The sequence below is a fragment of the Meriones unguiculatus genome, chromosome 3 (assembly GCF_030254825.1).
Source record: "Meriones unguiculatus strain TT.TT164.6M chromosome 3, Bangor_MerUng_6.1, whole genome shotgun sequence".
NCBI classification, from domain to species: Eukaryota; Metazoa; Chordata; class Mammalia; order Rodentia; family Muridae; genus Meriones; species Meriones unguiculatus.
The window spans coordinates 142,052,126-142,071,476 of NC_083351.1; the positions used below are offsets into that span (position 1 = coordinate 142,052,126).

Below are 19,351 nucleotides of genomic sequence, written 5' to 3' on the forward strand. Positions count from 1 at the left end.
AATAACATACCATAAGTATGATACCTTACAAACAAGAGCAATGTATCGTTTTCTCCCCCAACTACGCATGGTGCAAAAGGGCAGGCAGCATTTTGGGTTCTCCTTTGCAGGGACAATAATGCTATTCTGTGCTCCCATTCCCTAACCACTCCCAAAGATACTGCCTCTTAATAAAAAAACAGTGGGATTAGGATTTTAGAGGCTGAAGTATTTTGTGTATGGGAAAAGCATCTAAGCTACAGATCTTTCCTCCTTCTCTCTATAAATGTATTTGTGCACACATAAGTATTTGCCTTATTATCCATTTACATTGCCACATATCTAGCATTCTGAATCAAAAGCGTTGGTCCACACGAGAAACTGGTTTGTCTCTCAAATAAATGTACAGTGCTGGATGGGGCTGCCATGGGTATAGATTTCTGTGTCCATGAGCGGTTCTTCAGTTCTGCTGTAACTGCCCTTGGGACAACCCCACTGTTTTCGTTAAAGATGTTTTAACTCTATCATATCAATATATGTTTAGATTGTTGGGAGTTAAAACTAGAAAATAGAGGGTGAGAAGATTGTTTTGAAGAGGCTGGTTTAGAAGTTGCACGCATTACCTCTATCCATAGCTCAATGCCGAGGAGTTACCCCAGGAAGGTGTGTAAAAGTAACTTTTATTTGCCTGATGCAATTGCTGTATTGGAGGTTTACTACTGAATAAGCTCACCCTTTCTATTTCTTTCTGAACTCTTGCCGTCTGGTTCAACTCAGCTGTTCTGGCTCAAAAGCCTCTCTAACCTAATTGGTTCAAATTGGCTTCTCTCAGCTTCTGACTGAATTGCCCTGCTTGGCTTCAAACTAACTTTAGCAATCTGTACTAATCTTCTGGCTCCTTTTCATTCTCTGTCTCATTCTGTCTTCACCTGTATCTAGCTTGTTTTCTCTGCAACCTGCCTCTGTAAAACTGTCCTGGTATAAAAAACTGCCTCCAGGCTCTACACACTGGACTGCCACTAACTTAACTCCCACAAACTCAACTCTATTGCCCTGCTTCTTAACTGACTCCCAACTCACCGCCTGGTGCACTGACCACTGACTCTCCCTTCACTGCTCTCCTAAGTCTCCTCTCTTTCCTGCCTGTCCTCATGAGAATTGGGCATAGCCTATTCTGTCAAATCTTTCTCTCATTCATCACTTTGTCCCATTACTTTCGAACATGGCCGTTTTCTTCTACAAACTAATCACCTACGTTGGTTGGAATTAAAGGTGTGTACTCAGGGTAGGTTTATATTCCAGCCAGAGGGATTAAAGGTGTGTCATTCTAGCTATATCACACAGATCTAGAAGGTCTTTGGATGTGATCCCTAGCCAGAGCAACCATCTTGCTGAATTAAAATTCCTCTACAGAGATGGATATGCTTAAACATCCCAGAAGCTGGGAAACTTAGTCTTTTGTCAAGTGTTATGTTCAATGGCTTTCAGGAGAAAGCCATTTAGCTCAGAGGCAGAGGGTGTGCCCAGCCCTTGTAAGATGGGATCATTGGGTGGATTTCTAGTATTGATAAATAACAGGAAGTCTCTGTAAAGTTTCAGAAGTCATTTTGGACTTAGCTCCACAGAAAGTTGCCAGCAATAACTATTATTTTTGTTACAAAGTATCTGTTTTGGACAGGCAGTATGCTAAACAGTTACCATAAATTGTCTCACTTGTTCTCCAAGTTATATACATTGACAATGTTTTTCCCAATATATCAGGGCACAGGGGTCTTTTATGAGACTGTTTCTCTAACCAAGGACCATGTATGGATATAACCTAGAACCCCTGTTCGGATGTAGCCCATGGTAGCTCAGTATCCAAGTGGGCATCCTAGTAAGGGGAACAGGTACTATCTCTGACAGGAACTCAATGGCTGGCTCTTTGCGCCTCCCTCCCCTCCCCCGAGGGAGGAGCAGCCCTGCTAGGCCACAGAGGAGGACTTTGCAGCCAGCCTTGAAAATACCTGATAAACCAGGGTCAGATGAAAGGGGGAGGTCCTCCCCTATCAGTGGACTTGGGAAGGGGCAAGGAAGAGATAAGGGATGGAGGTTGGGATTGGAAGGGAATGAGGGAGGGGGATACAGCTGGGATACAAAGTTAATAAACTGTAACTAATATTAAAAAAATAAAAACATAGGGGAAAAATAAACAAAAAATCAGCAGCAGATTAAAAAGAAAAGAAAATTCAAGTTTTGAGGGGTTAAGGCATTTTTCCAAGTCTAGTTAGACTTTTTTTTTTTTTGAGACAGGTTTTCTCTATGTTGACTGGACTCAGGCTGGGAAATCACTCAGAGAGATCTGTCTGCCTCTGCCTCTCCCAGTGCTTGGATAGCTAATTATCAGAGGAAACAGGATTTATTGTGTGGCTGAGGCTACAATTTCAGTTTAAATGCTAGAGCTTTCCCAACACATCTCAGGAGATAGGCAATTCCTGCTTCTGTATTCCGGGACTACAGGGAGAGTCTCACATCTGTATTCTCTCTATTTTAAATTATGGAGTAAATAGGCCCACACAGGAAGGATCTCCAAAGAGTAAACTCGTTTGATTAAACTCCTTTCCAAGCTGACCAATTTAAATTTGCTTCTCTCAGCTTCTCATTGAATTGTTTTCTTTTTTTTTCTAGAAACTTTGTGCTCTACCTTCTCTCTGGGTTCAGGCAGTGGGAGGAGGATGTTTGAAGAGGCAGAGAGGTAGAGGGTTGAGGTGTTAGTTTGGGCTACTCCAGCTGTGATCTAACCCATGACCAAAAACAATTTTGGTCCTACAGCCAGATCTTATGAAGGCCTTTCTCAATTGAAGCTCTATCCTCTCAGATGACTATAGCTTGTGTCAAGTTGATATAAAAGCAGCCAGCACAGTTGAGATGTTTAATTCAGGTGTTCTTTCCATGCTGTGGTGCAGCTTGGGTAGTCCTGAATTATTCTTAGCTTGTTCCTTGTGGGTCCATCTGCTACAAAGTGAACACAATAGCACATCTTCCCCAGGAAACTCCCAGCTTGGGATAACAGTTTTTCAATGCTGCCGGGTTTTGTGCATCACCTGCTATTTACCAAGCCTTGCCTACGTTTCTGAACCATGGGCCTCCACTGAAAGATTCTTAATAACATCCTTTGTGTACGTCATCAGTTTTCTGCTAGGGTTTTCGAAGCTAGTTTGTGTTTTCTCCATGAGTTTAAAAAGAACTCTCGTCAGATAATCTATGCTTCTTTGCCGTTGTAGAATCTTTAAAATGTGCAACTCTTTTAGGTTTGACTATTAAGTGAAGCATAGCAAAGTCCTCTGAGGTGGCAGCTGGATATGGTATGTTCCCTGTTCGTGGCTTTGATCATTTTACTGTTAGTAACATGAATGATGCAGGCGCCTGTTGAATGTGATCTGTTTTCAGTAACCAATCTCTGTTCAAATAGCCTCAGTTCTCATCTGGGAAGAGAGTCTATTCAGGTTGGAATTCCTTCCAAGGAGTGGAATTTTAATTGACATTTTGATCATCTAATTATATTTCCCAATTACTGTTGCAATGTGAGTCTTCCTCAAATATTTTTTCTGCTGACTGATTAAATACCCATACTGTTCCAGAACAGCAATCAACTCGATTTTCAGTTTTCAGCAATGTTGTTAACTAATTGTTCTTAGGTTTTTATTTGGTTTTTGACTCTTCAGGGAACCCTAACTAAAAGCTAGATAAATCTCCCATAATAAGCAGCATTTCAGCCATCTTAAATTTGAGCTGAAAACTTTCACAGCCTGGAAAAAATCCTCAATCTTCATGTCACTTTTATTAGTAAGGATTTAGCTATTGATTTTTTTACATGTATCCTTATGGGAGTGTATGTTCACCATATTCCTGCAGAAGCCTGTGGAAGGCAGAAGAAAGTGTCAGCACCCTGAAACTGTAGTTAGAGGTGATTGTAATCTACCATTTGGGCTCTAAGAGCCAAGCTCTCTGTAAGAGCAGTAAGGGCTTTTCTCAGTCCCATCATGTTTCTTTTGAAAAAAACCACAAACTTAGGTTTTTCCTTTCAATCATGATGAATAATCACATTAAGCTCAACCACTCTTTCTCCTTTAAAAAAAAAGTAATATGCTTTATTTCAAGTTATAGTGACATCATCTAAAATTAATGGCAACCATTTTCTGGCCTCTACAAACCTTGCATTGTTTGTGGACCGACCGACCTCTGTGTGCTTTGCATTGGCTCTTGGGGAATTCAGTTCTGGGACTGGCACTGGGATGTTATTCTTTGAATTCTCAGTCAAGTGTGAAGCAAGATTCTAAACTTTTCTCTACCATCTCATGTCCTCCCTACAGATTTGTAGTCATTATTATACCCATTTTATTACTGAGTACATTGACTCTTAGAGCACGCCAATTAACCGTAGATGTTAACTTGTATATGGAGCTGTTAGAATTCAAATCTGTACTGACATAGTGATCTAAACTATTGCATTAAAATCAGTTTATGCAAAGAGAATATGGGGAGGCAACAAGGAAAAATCATGAATCTATTATGGAGAGCCATCCTCAGGCTTTTGCCAACTTTTTGTCACTTAAAAAAAAACCTTACTGACTTGATAATCTCAAGTTTATATCAAGTTATATAATATCAAGTTGGTATTAACTTGAAGAAACACAGCTCCCAACAAAGAAGAAAATAACCACTCCCATGATCCTCTGCTTTGATGGTGTAATTTTTGTTATGAAAAGTCAGGATTGCTCTCACTGGGAAATTGTACTTTTCAAGTGCAGTGAAGACGGTGATTCAACACGAATTACATTAAACTACAGACGTTCTCTTGGCAGGCATTTTCTGACACCCAAGGGTCTGTGTTGCATAATTGCATAATAAGTCAATTATTTTAGTTAATTCTTCAGCTAAGTTTTTCTGCTGGCCCACAGGAGCCTTTGCTGTGCGTTTTGACATCGGAGGGATATTGCTACACCTGTTTTGAACAGTTTCCAGGTCTGAGCGCTCCATGCAGAATTCCAGAGATGCCATGGTGTTTTTTTCACACACTGGAGAGGATCCAGAGCTGGGTCCTGGAGGAAATTCTCGCTTTGTCAGCAGGGCTCAGGTGGTCCGTTTGCAGGCCGAGGGGACATTAGCTCACTTTTCCGGCGGGCATGTGAGCTCGCATTTCCGGTGGGCATGGCGATCCAAGGAACACTAATTGAGCACATCCCTTGGCAGACGTGGAGCTTGGTTTTGAGTTCTTCCAGTGCCAAATGTGCCATCTGCTTTCCTGATTACACAGCAGAAGGGTTCCTTACCAGGCGGGATCTCTGAGTCCCAGCCTCTTGGCTCTCCCCGGAGGAGTGTGGGCCACCTGGGAGTGGCTCCACATTGTTTATCTGCTTGCTTCTCTGGTAGTCAGACACTCTTTCATGACGCCGCATCATCACCACCTCTTGCCCCTCCAAATGCACAGTGTGGTAATTCCCTGGCCCGCTTACCTTTGCTGAGATAGTACTGACTATAGGAAAAACCTGTTTAAAATTGAATGCTGTATTTACTACACAGTTTTGAAGATAAACAATACATACTCATGAGTTGTTGATGGTACAGACACGCTTTGTACCTAAGGGTGTCACAGCCCTGCCATCATCATAGCTTGCTGAGCAGTGTGGCAAGCGTGTCTGAGGACCATCGACTTTCCCGAGAAACTCAAGGGTGCTTTATTTATATTTAACATTTCAAGTGGGTTTCAGTGGCGTTTTGTTGTTTTCCTAGTGGTAACTGAGGAGAAGGACAGAAGAAAGTTTAGGCAATGGTTAGAGCTTGTGTGGAAAATTCCAAGACAGGGAGGAGGGAAAAAATTCAGTAACTTTCGGTAGGAAGATAAAAGCACTGGGAGCACTGCCTTTGGGGGTCTTGCGGAGAGAGCAGATTCTTTAACCGGCCACGTAGGCTATGCAAAACACAGAGATAAACACATGGCAGGGAATCAATTAAGTGAGAAGTAAAAGAAGGCTCTTTAAAGCTAGGGAGAAGCTAAAAGTTTTACTGGTTGGTTTCAAAAGCCATTTTTCTAATAGGATTTATTGAAAGCAAGATTTTTATGGTTAGTAAAGAGCAAAGATATCACTTGTTGTATGAGCCATTTTGTCTCTTGCCTGAGCTGGTGTTTAGAGTACTGTGCTAGACTGCTTTTTCCTGAGGAGCTAGTTGAGAATCCAGTGTAAGCCTCTGCCATAGCTATCATTTGGGGATGCGTTTGGGACATTGTCACTGTCTTGAAAAATTTTTTTAAATTAATTAATTTTTTTATTGATTACAATTCATTGGCTTTTTATCCCAGCTGTAGCCCCCTCCCTGCCCCTCCAAATCCTACCCTTCCTCCCTCATCACCTCCCATTCCCCTCTCCCAGTCCACTGATAGGAGAGGTCCTCCTCCCCTTCCATCTGACCCTAGCCTATCAGGTCTCATCAGGAGTGACTGCATAGTCTTCCTCTGTGGCCTGGCAAGGCTGTTACCCCCTCAGCAGGAGGTGATCAAAGAACCAGTCCCTGAGGCAGCTCAGTCTCCAAGTGGGTTCCCTAGTAAAGGGAACAGGGGCTGTCTCTGATATGAACTTACTGAATTCTTATTCAATAATTTTTTATTATGCCATGCTATAGCTCTGTTACTTAAGATGTGTCGTTAGTAATGTGAAGTGGTTTAAATAAGTAAACATGAACAAAACTCAAAGAATATAGGCATTTGTGTATTACCCTATGAATATCCATGTACACACATACCCACAGCCCCCTGCCCTTCCCCACACCTCCACATTAACATCCGTGAGGCAGAACCTGTCCTGGCACACACAACACACAATGCAGCCTAAATAAACACAGGGCCGAAAGTGGACAAAACTAACCTCGTTCTCTTCAGTTTCTCTGGCCTGTCCATGTGGATGTGGAGTCCTTGCAGTACAAAAGTGCTAGTCACTCATTTGAGCATCCTGAGAACTCAGTGAATAGCAAGTCCTAAACCCACCTGCTTTCACAGTTCCAGACTATAAGTTTTGGATACTGTTTTCTCAGTGATCAGCAGGTCTTCATGACAGAGGGGAAAACAGTTTTTGTCGGTCTGCCCTGTCTCTCCCTTCCTCTTCTCCACATCCCCCTTCCCTCTTTGTCACGGTGCATACTTTTTATCCTCTTTGAACTTTAGTGCCTTTAAAAGAAGTTTATTATAATTTAGATTGCTGTGCAACAATGACTGTGTCTATAAAGCACCTGATATCTAATCCTACTGTTCCATCACCATTCTTTCCAGGATTGTATTGATTTTAATAAAAATGACGCAGAATCAATTAAAAAACCAGTACAAACATTTATGAAGTTATCCTAGAAGTTTTGGTAAACTGGACCACATAACTGTGATTGACTTCTGGTAGCTTGTTATTAAGTAGTGGAGTTATAGCTGGAAAGTGTCAAATGCTGATATTTTTAGCCAAATATAAGAAAAATGTTATTTATCAAGAGTGTCCATGTTTAGGGTGGTACAACCTCTGTTGTGGACACAGGGCTCTCTTTGGCAAGCCAAATAATAGTTTAGATATATTTGAGTGAAAAGGGGAATGGGTGAGAATTTTGGAATACTAAAACGCAGTGAAGAACGGAGCAGCAGAGTCTTCTATGATAAGCACTCTGAACTAGAACACGGAAGGAAGTGATCCAGTTAGGCTGAGATCTTCATTCTGGCTGAGGCTCTAAGGAGCAGACAGAGGGATCCCAGAATGCTCTTTCCACCTCCACTCTAAGATTTTGCATTTTAACAGTCTTGATGACACAGACATGGGGATTAGAAGAGAGCAGGAAATTTCAGTTATCATTGTGGCTCAGCTCCTGTTACGCCTGAGACTAGAAACCAGAATCATGGTACAGATCTGAGCACTGGTTAAAAAGGAATCGTGCAGACTTGTAGGCTGCAGCAGGTGATGGAGGGAAGCAGTTGTTCAGCTCTCTGCTCCCTGTAATTGGGAAACCTTTAAAAAATCTTAAGCACTTGGTACACCACTTGTCCACTAGAGATCCAGTTATCTTTCTGATAAGGATTATACCATTGTGTGTGTGTGTGTGTGTGTGTGTGTGTGCAATTTGGATAGGAGTGAAGTTTGACTCTCTCCTGTAAGGTAGAATCTATGCTCCAGAAATTATTTGGCCAAGGAAGAGAGAATTCCATGCTTTTAAGGGCAATGAACTATGTCCTTTCTCATCACATATTATATTCTAAACAACTGACAGAAGCACAATGCATTGCTAAGAAAAGAACTATGAAGCCAATCGGCCATAGCTTTTATGGGCATTCATTTTGTTTGCCGTCATTGTGGTACATTTTCTTTCATTCGAGGAAAAATGAGGTGTATATTCTTGCTGCCTTAGTTCTTGTGCCAGATTCCCCAGAGAATTTCCCCATTTTATTTGGGGAAAGAAATGGAAAGCTGCAAAACTAAAATATTACTGGTTCCTTCTAAGTTTCAGCCTTTAGTGTTCTGGTGATGGGCTTCCGTCTCCCATGTTTTTATCTTGGCTGTCATGTCTGCCATATGCCTGGTGAAAACTATCAACAAGTAATGAATATAATCTACCTCCAAGGCTCCGTGCATTTCTGCCTCCCTGTTCATTCATCTGTAGTGGATTTTAATATATTGACTTGACATTTCTGATGCTGATATTTGTTAGAAGGTAGACTAAACTGAAATGAAACAAGGGGTAGAGGTTTCTAGGCAACAAATAACCTGTCCCTCATTAGATGAGTGGCATATTCTTCATGACCTGAACACGTGGTCAAATGACCAAATGCCACTAACTCCAGAAGGCATCTGGCAGCTTCAGCCAGCAGGTCTTTAGCCCATATTGGAATTTCCCAGCTTGTCTTTACTTACACCATTCTTTTAACATTAATTTTCCATTCTCGGGGGAAAATTGTTCTTTTATATGTATTCACAGAAAATATATCTTGATTTCCATGGGAACTAAGGTATTATTATTTCTTTAAATGAAAGTTAGCCGTGGGACCTGGAAAGGATCATCCTGAGTGAGCTGTCCCAGAAGCAGAAAGACACACACAGTATATACTCACTCATATAGACATATAACATAAGATAAACCTACTAAAATCTGTACATCTCAAGAAACTAATTAAGAGAGAAGACCCTGACTAAAATGCTCACTCCCCATCCTGAAAGGCAAAGAGGATGGACATCAGAAGAACAACCTAGAAACCTGCCACAGAGAGCCTCTGAAAGGCTCTTCCCTACAGACTATCAAAGCAGACGCTGAGACTTATGGCCAACTGTTGGGCAGAGTGCATGGAATCTTATGTAAGAAGTGGAAAATAGTAAGAGCTGGAGAGGACAGGAACCCCACAAGGAGAGCAACAGAAACAGAAAATTTGAACACAGGGGTCTTCCCAGAGACTCATACTCCAACCAAATACCAGGCATGGAGATAACCTAGAACCCCTGCACAGATGTAGTTCATGGCAGTTTAGTGTCCAAGTGGGTTACATAGTAATGGCAAGAGGGACTGCCTCTGACATAATATGATTGGCCTGCTCTTTGATCACCTCCCCCTGAGGTGGGAGCAGCTTTACCAGGCCACAGAAGATGACAATGCAGCCACTCCTGATGAGATCTGACAGACTAAGATCAGAAGGAAGGAGAGGAGGACCTCCCTTATCAGTGGACTTGGGGAGGGGCATGCGTGAAGAAGGGGGAAGGAGGGTGGGACTGGGAGGGGAGGAGGGAGGGGCTTGTGGGGGGATACAAAGTGAATAAAGTGTAATTAGTAAAATAAAATTAAATTAAAAAAATGAATGTTAGCCATGCTTACTACAGGTAGGAATAAAAAAAAATGGTATCATCTTCCTCCCTGGCTTGTTCATTTAGAAAAAGTGGATTAGACTCTTACTGTAAGCAATGCAGGGAAAATGTAAACAAGGTAGATGTTGCTTCAGACTTTCATTAGTAATAGTTACTCATGCCTTTCTCCTTTTCTCTCCATACTTCGAGGAATAGAGTTAGAATGTTAAGAATTTACAAAGGAGAGACAACTGGGATAGTTTGCAGAGCCATGAGGAATGTGTAGAAAAGTGCATGTATGGCTCCTATTCTTACTTTCACAAATAAGTATTAGAAGAACATCAGATAGAGGATTCCCCTGCCTGGGTTCCAACTGTGGCTTTGTTTTCTCTGCAGGAGATCTTGGGGTTGTTTAAATTTACTAAGGGCCAATTCCTGCTAATGTCTCACTCTCCTGCATCAAATACGATGATGTTTCCTGTCTGACAATGGTGTTGGTTTGATGATAATTATTTTCTTAGATGTTATTGTATGTGCATGACTGTAAGGAGAGCCATGGCCAGGATGACTAGGAGAGGGCAGCAACAATCCAGGCTGTGGATTTGCTCAAAGCCCCCTTCTCCAGATGAAACACAAGGCACCAGGCTCCATGCGTGTGCTATATACATGCCTGATGTGATGGCTAGTACTTCCCAGAACTTGCCTCAGCTGGTAGCCTTCTTGGTGCCTAGCATGACTCTTGACACAGGGAGTGGGTATGTGACAGTAACACTTTTTGTCTTTAGTATTACTTTTACTCAGAGCTAAGGGGAAGATTGTGTTCATTATTTTGTGAGTTAACCTTTCCTGGCTACGACTTTGGCTTTTCAAATACTAACACAAAGGACTTTCTTTCCTCCCTACCCCTCTTGTTAATAGGGTGCTGAGAAAATTTTGTCCATGAACGAATCAGGAGAACTGCAAGACCTCTTAACCAAAATTGAGGTAATTGTGCTTCTAACAACTTATTTTTAGTAATCAAAAATGTTAAGCACATTCTGATTATAATCGGTTTCCTAGTTGAATTTTTATTCCATGTTCGTACAAATATATAACAGTATATGTGTTGTAATTGGGTACCTCCTGTTATTACATTTGCTCAAACTAGGGTGATTTTAATATGTGCTTCTAATAACCTCATCCTATTAACTGAACTTTTTAGTTGCTTTATCTGAGACTGATTGTAACAGAGGTGTTGATGAAGCATTAAACTAGACAATTGTCTTAAAGCACACCTATTCTCATGGATGTAGTCATCATTTATGAAGGTAAAAGGAAAACTATTTCTAGAGACACATATTTTAATTTTTGCTCCTACCTTCTACTATTTATAATTATAGCCTCAGAGATACAATTCTTCAAATATATAGTACATTTAATTAATATGCAACTGAGAAACCCTTAGCATTTCTCTAGTAGATGATTTTACTAGCTTGTTTCTTCCTGCACATTGGGAGACCATATATTTTATCATCCAGATGAAAATACTTTTAAGAGTGAAAATTACGCATTCCTAACTATCCAGAGTTTTCCTGGTGAACAAGGCAGGAGAGGGCCCACATGCTTTAGCTGGTTCTTCTTGTTTTTACCTTATTTTTTTTTATTCTCTCCTATACCTTCTATGACAGTCAAGACTAAGATCTATGTGGCCCCCTTTGCTCTCTTAGAACCACTAATTTATGCAAGTTCTGTCTACCCTAGGGTGTTCGTTTCTCAATTCGTTTCACTACCTGCAATGTCTGTATTATCTATTTCTAGTGCCAGATCTAAAAATACTGTCTAGTCTATCCTGCCTTCTTATCTCTATGACTCTTTATATTGTATTGTTGCCAAATTATGTCTGGTATCACTTTCATTTGGGTTTTTGGTTTACATTCCAAATGAGCTCCTCGATTTTAACAGTCATTTCATCTTTCTCAGGAAGAAAACAAAATGTGTTCACTTATTTGACAAATGGTTTCCAAGAATTTTTCTTTGGGAGACAATGGTGTCTGTTCAAAAATTTGCTTGCATAAGACAGTAACTCAGAAAAGTTTCTTGATAATTTCTGTTATAATGTTGAGAGCTGCATTACGTTTATACACAGTGCTCCAATAAATGAGATAGGTAGAGAGAAAGTTCTTCGGAACCTTGAGGGTTTCTGGATGTCGGAGTAGAATATACCATGATTTGATTTCCTAAGTTTTCTTAGCATTCTCAAGTTGTGTTCTGTATTATGGTTTGAAACCTTGAGAAATTTAGTTGGAAGGCCAGCTCTAATGATAGTTATGTGACTTTGGAAATGTACCTTTACTCCTTGGAGTCCTGATAGGTTCAGATATCAAATGAGAGTATGCACTAATTTGTCTAAAACTCCATTCAACTAAAATATTTGCATCAGTAGATTTTTTTCTTTCTTTTTGTTCCTCTAGACCACTTAATTCCCATAAATCTATTAATTTAGGTTAATGCATATATTTTCATTTAACATAGACAACTTGCATGCTGTATATCATTTATTTATTATTTAGTTTTCTGAGCACATTTTAATGCTATGCAAGTGATATTACAGAATATACCTGATTTGATTTTATCTTGATATGTGAAGATGGAAGGCATTTAGTTTAACAGCTGTATATCTCTTTAAGATAGCCTGTTCTAGTAGCTCTTGCTTCCATGTTGGAAACAGTTTCTGCCTGAACTCTCCAACATAGTAGCCACTAGCTGCCAGGAGGTATTGAGCATGGAACATATGGCTGGGTGACCGAGGAACTGATTTTCTTTTCTTTTCTCTTTTCTTTTCTTTTTTTTTTTTTTGTGATAAGGTCTCATTTAACTCAGGCTGGCTTCCAGCTTACTAAACAGATGAGGATGACCTTGAACTCCTGATACTCTTGCTTACACTTCCAAAAAAAATGAATTTTTAAATTTTATTTATTTTTTTAATTAAAATTGAAATGTAAACAGCCTTATGTAAATTTCATTGTATTGATTGGCTAGTTTTGTGTAAACTTGGTGTAAGCTAGAGTCATCAGAGAGAAAGGAGCTTCAGTTGAGGAAGTGGCTCCATAAAATTAGGCTGTAAGGCATTTTCTTAATTAGTGATCAATGAGGGAGGGTTCAGTCCATTGTGGGTTGGTACTCCTGGTTTCTATAAGAAAGCAGGCTGAGCAAGCCATGTGAAGCAAGCCAGTGAGCAGCACTCCTCCATGGCCTCTGCATTAGCTCCTGCCTCCAGGTTCCTGCCCGTTGTTCTACCTTCCTCCTGTTCTACCTTCTTTGGTGATGAACAGTGATGTGAAAAATAAGCTAAATAAACCCTTTCCTCTCCAATTTGCTTTTTGTTCATGGTGTTTAATTACAGCAAGAGAAACTCTAAGTAAGACAAGCATTTTAATTCTATACGTTAGTAATGCCTTTTAGAGTCTTATAGGAGGAATGAGCCTTCATAGTTTTCTTTGCACAGATATATAAATAACTTAAATTTTCTGAACACTTATTCCTTTGTATCCACGATTCTTTTATTCTGCCATTTAATATCAACATACTAGTTTAATGTAACTGATATTTCTCTTCCAGCTTACACAGCTTTGAGAAATATTTTCTCTAGATTTGTCTCAATTTTACAATCAGTTCACTTGAGGTACAAATATTAAGAATATTCCTAATTTTGAAAAGAATGGGTGCTTCTGGCTTCCATTGTTACAGCAAGTGTGGTGCTACAATTTGGTTGACCTCTTGTCTGAATGGTGAAAGTGGTAAAGGATTTGTAATCATCCAAAAAATCCTAGAACTCCTCTCACGAGGGAACTGGGGTTTAATGAAAGATCACCTGAAAAAAGAGACAGGCCCTAGAGAAGCACTAGATGATAAATCAAACTGGATGAGGATGCAATATTCCCAATCTGATCCTTCCAGCATTTCTGGTTAGCTTTGGCAAGACTTAAATATTCACAAGGCTGGAAACTTTTAAATCCTGATTATGTCGCAAGTAATATATTTGGTGTTATATATACTGAATAATTGAAATAGGTTCTATTATTATTCCCATGATGCCATTAAGGGAACAGAGGCACAGAAAGAGACTAAATCACTTGCTCAGGATGTTACAGAAAATATTTAATTCCTGAATCTGAACAGCCTGTCTCTAAAGCCTATAATAGTAATCATGAAGCTATGCTCTTGTACCTCTCAATAAAAGTGGGACATACCACTTTATTATGGCATGTTAAAGGACTAGCGGAAAAATTTATCTATTGTGTTAGGTGCAGAGAATAAGTTATTCTAACACTGCGGTCTGTTTCTCATGGAACATCCTAGGAGGTGGACAACTGGTCATTCTATAGGAAAACATTAGACAGGTCCTACGATGTTCTGATATGTATTATTGGGCACCACACAGCGGTCATTAAGTGCCATTGGCCCTCATAGTCCAGGTCCCAGTCTTAACAGTTATCCTAAGTGAAGGGGAGGAACAAGGCTTAGCAGTTATATGAAGCCCACAGAAGGAAATCAACAAACAGTTTTACATTTTCTGGTTCGAGAATGCTACCATGTCTACTGTTCAAGTGAACACTTCTCTGGCAAGCCAAGTGGCTGGGACTTATTGGTAGAGCTTGTCTGGTCCCTACACATGAGCAACTGGCCAAGTGGAGCAGATTTTCATGACACAACAGCCACGTCTTGCCTCACATTTGTCATTGAAATAGCCATTTTTGAAAAACAAACAAAAACCAGTGGTCTCAGACTGGTTTCATCCTTGTGCCCTAAGCATCAAAATTAACTGGTGAATTAAAAGCGTATTTACTTTTCCTTTACAGAAGCAAGCTCTTGAATCAGAAGGCTAGTATCGATGCATGTACATCAAATAACCCAGCATATCTCTGATCACCTCCCCCTGGGGGGTTGCAGCCTTACCAGGCTATGGAAGAAGACAAGGCAGCCAGTCCTGATGAGACCTGATAGGCTAGGGTCAGATAGAAGGGGAGGAGGACCTCTCCTATTAGTGGACTAGGGGAAGGGCATAGGGGGATAAGGGGGAGGGAGGGTGAGATTGGAAGGAGACGAGGGAGGGGGCCCCAGCCAGGATACAAAGTGAATAAATTGTAATAAATAATAAATAATTAAGCAAGTAAAAAAATTAAAAAAACAACTCAGCATAATAGAACACAGGTGAGTCATGTGACTAGGAACAGTTTAGCTGGAGACAGCAGCTGGTGCATATGACTTAAGGCAGTGGTTTATTAATAAAATAATGGCTTACAATACCTAACCTCACTGTGTGCCAGCCAACCTTCCATTCATCCAATGTAGATTAGTTCACTAAATCCTGTCCATAACTGGGTAATCAAAGAAAGACCTCCTGGATCCTGAAGACAGGACTTTAGGCTGGCCTCGATACAGCAGTCACTCTGTCAGCACGAGAATGTAGATTTCGGTGTCAATATGTTAATTTTCCCTTAGGACATTCATCAGCTGTGACTTTCAAATAAACGATGAAGCCTGAGTAGATGCTTGGTACTACTGGATTTAACATTAGACGCTTTTAGTCGTCAAAAGTCACGTGGTAGGCTCTATTTCAGAGACAATGCGAGACAGCCCGATGTTCAGGGTGACAGTGACAGAGGTGGAGAATGAGCACAGGCGGTTGACGAGATTTCACACTTTATTTCAGCTTGGCTGTTCTTTGTCATCGTAAGTATTCTCTGGGGAAAAGCATATAGTATTTTAAAATTTCATCATTCACAGCTGCTCCAGGACACAACAGGAGTTGCTGTTAGACAAAGTCCACCTGGTGCTCTCTTATATATTTTACTGAAAATGCTGAGGCACATTTTTTTTTAAACTACAAAAAAAATTTACATTGGTCGATAAACAGTTGTTTTCCAAACATCCTTCCTGTTGCTTGACAGCCCCTGCCCTGTTTGGCTGCCAAAGAGGCTTGATGCCCACTCACATTTTAATGATAAATAATAAATCGTAGTTTAATTATGTCCAAGAAAATGTATATGTTTATATAAAATATTTGTTACAGATCTGAAATTCAAATTTAACTTCATTTGCAATATGTGGCCACCTTGTTCTACTGGAACCCACACCTGTTTACAATCTAGCAATAATGGACGGAGTCCTGGACTCCTGAGCCCTATCGCCTGACAACTTCTTAGCTATAGGCTCACCTGACCTATGTGTTATCTAGTTGCTGCAATTCTTATATAAGTCATTATATCTGTCTGACTATCTACTATCTATCTATCTATCATCTATCTATCTATCTATCTATCCATCCATCTATCCATCTCCTCTACTTCTGAAGTTCTGTGTTTACAGGTATATGCTAAAAAGGCCCAGATTGCTTTTTTTTTTTTTTTTTGGCTTTTTCAGACAGAATTTCTCTGTATAGCCTTGGCTATCCTGGACTCGCTTTGTAGACCAGGTTGGCCTTGAACTTACAGTGATCTGCCTGCCTCTACCTCACTGAATGCTGGGATTACAGGCATGAATCGTGGTGCCTGACTGTAGCTTGGTATTTTAAAATGTGCCCTTCTTTTATAATTTCAGTGATGTCAAGTATGTATTGACATGATCATTTCATTTCTAAAATTTAATAACAATTCTTGCTAATTCTCCAATATTTAGCCCTTTAAAGTATATTCTTTCCTTCCAAATATTTACAAAGACATTTTAACATTACAGAAAATAAGTACAGCTTACCTTTCTTTGTAGGGACCATTTCTTGCAAAGAACAATTACAAAAATCATCAAATTACCACTTGCATTCAATCTATCTGTTTGGGAAATCTTTGAAACTCTTCAATCATTATGGCATTTCCAGTTTCCAGCTGGTGTCATCCAGATCAGCAATACCTACATTTTATCAAAATAATTCTGTGCTGTTAAAAATGAGACATTGAATGGTTTCTTACTATGACAGGTAAACCAAAGTGTAATAATAAATGGATCTTGGAGAAAATACATACATGAAAAGAGATGTGAGGATGTGTACATGCAGTAGGTCATATGCCAATGTTTACTTTCCAAATTACATTCTGGAAATTACTGAGGAGAAAATTTTATTTATTTACTTGTTTTCTGGATTCTTTTAGTTGTATATAGTAGGAATTGCATGTGTGGGGGGAGCGTAAACCCAGTTAATTCTGGCTTCTTTTCAGTCGGGTTCTTTGGAGATTCTAATGGGCAATTTTGACTCTGTATTGCAAAACTGTATGTATGCACATGGATTAAATATGGTTGTCTGAGTTTGTCATTTTATGCGTGTGTGTGCTTGTTTTGCCCACATTTCCTAAGCTTGCACAAAACCAGGTTTTCAAACATTGCTGGCAATTCCTTTATTGTAAGTCAGGAACTTAACACAATTTTGTTTGTTCGTTCTATAATGGTTTCTAATCACCCCTGGTGCGGTGAGTTCCAACAGTGAATTCTGAGATACCTTACATGTTCAAAGAGGCAAACTGAAAAGACTGTGAATGTTTTATAAAACATTTTCTTCAACACAGAGCCTTGTTGTATTCATTCTGTGTTTGAGATACTTTATCTTTGCTTCAGATAGAAAGGCTGATAGCTACTAAGAAAGGTTTATGACATGTATAAATGTCTCAAGATATTTGTGTCTGTTTTCTTAAGTATGAAATGAGGATAATGATGTTTGAATTGTGTCTCTCCTGAAGATTATGCCTATATGTGTGGAGGGAAGAAAATTACATAACGATACAGTGGAAAGTGCTTTGAAAGATTAAAGAATTATTCAAATTTGCAGCGTAATGATGGATTGTCAGTTGATAGTGGCTCTTTCAAAGTTTAGCTCATCATTTTCTGATTTTTCAATTTCTTTGAAAAATTTACTGTTTTTCGAGACAGAAAAGTGTTAAGAGATGCAAAAGGGAAAGCTAAAGCATTTTCTTCTCATGAAAAGAATTGTCTCTTGTTATATTTGGTTGGCAAAAATGTTTTTGTATGATGAAATTCTTGAAAGTATATGCCATCCAGCACAGCCTAGAATTCACTATACTTTATGAAGCAAGCCTGTGTTGTGGATGGCCATCAGGGAGGGCCGTGAAGGAGTCTGGCAGGTGTCCTTCCCTTAGATCCCATGGATATTAATGGCAGATACTCTCAAATGCACAGCCACAATTCCCTTACACCAGTGTTGTTTTACAGCATTTTGTGGTATTGATTGGGTTGTTGGTGTTCACACACTTTCTGTTCTCCCCTGTTCCTTGCCTCACTATGCAGAGAGTGCAGCATCCACACGAGTGTCCCTCCTGTGGAGGCTTTGGCTTCCTTCCATGCTCTGTGTGCCACGGGAGCAAGATGTCAGTGTTTCGAAATTGCTTTACAGACGCTTTCAAAGCCCTGAAGTGTACAGCTTGCAATGAGAACGGCCTTCAGCGCTGTAAGAACTGCGCCTGCTGACTGCAGCTTCTGCCCAGAGACAGCCTCATTTTGTTAAACAAAAGCTAAAATTTGATTTCTAATTTTTTTTGTAAAAGAAAGTCACGTTTTTGGATTAAACAATAAAGTTTGTATATTAAATACCCTTGTTTTAAATTTTGGCTGTAGTCGTTTTTGTTGTTTCATTACATATGCACTTATTTATTCAACAGCTACCATGGGCCAAGCCCTGTGCTAATGCTGGCTTTTAGCGGAAATTATGGAGAACTCAACGTCATTGTAACATATCCAAAGTCTGGTTTCTCAAATATGTCTGATTTTGCACGGAAAGAAAACCTAATTTAGGGTCTGTTGTAGTGTCACCCTTTATTTAGGGTTATTGATTAGAGCTGAAGCATATAGCTTTGAACAGTGGGCAATAGTGCATTATGTATGCTTAGGCCATAATGTTTTTAGGCTATATAACGGTGTCAGAGCAGGTGATTTTGGTTATACATTGTCAGTGTTATCAGATAGAATTTTGGAGCATAGTATAAAAACTGCCAGAATAGTTGGGGAGAAGGTCCAGCAGATAAAGTACTTGCCGTGTCACATGAGGACCAGAGTTTGAATGCCCCAAACCCACATACTGCCAGACACAGTAGTATTTGCTCATCTAGAATCCCTGTGCCACTAGAGTGAGATCTGAAGCAGAGGCAAGAGAGTCCGTAGACTCTTTCAGTCCAGCTAGCAGGCTTATGAACAAGAAACTCTGCCTCAAACAAGGTGCATGATGAGGGTAGATAAGGAGGTTGTTCTCTGACCATCGCACACATGCCATGGCATTCATGCCCCCACACCTACATATATGAACGCACACAGACACACACACACACACACACACACAAACACACAGACACACACCTTGCTGAAAGACATTTCAGGTTATTTTATGTTTAATTTTTAAAAATAATTTACTTTTAAGCATCTTATTTGTGTCAGTGTCATGGAAAGCCCCTCATAAAGTTAGGGCTACTCATGGTCCTCTTGAGCTGGGGAGAATAACTGCGTAAGGTGTGACTTAATGAAACAAAACAATTGGTAGAGGAGATGAAAATACATTTTTGTGA

The 19,351-nt window shown here is 39.9% G+C and overlaps 1 protein-coding gene across 1 annotated transcript in view; it reads left to right on the forward strand.

Moving 5' to 3' along the window:
- Positions 1 to 18,381, forward strand: part of Grxcr1 (glutaredoxin and cysteine rich domain containing 1) — a 102,684-nt gene extending 84,303 nt beyond the window's left edge. Inside the window, exons 3-4 of the mRNA XM_060378720.1 lie at positions 10,731 to 10,796; positions 18,084 to 18,381. Of these exons, the coding sequence (XP_060234703.1) occupies positions 10,731 to 10,796; positions 18,084 to 18,263 (246 nt within the window). The 3' untranslated portion in view covers positions 18,264 to 18,381. The remainder of the gene's footprint in view (positions 1 to 10,730; positions 10,797 to 18,083) is intronic.
- The last annotated feature ends 970 nt before the right edge of the window (positions 18,382 to 19,351 follow it).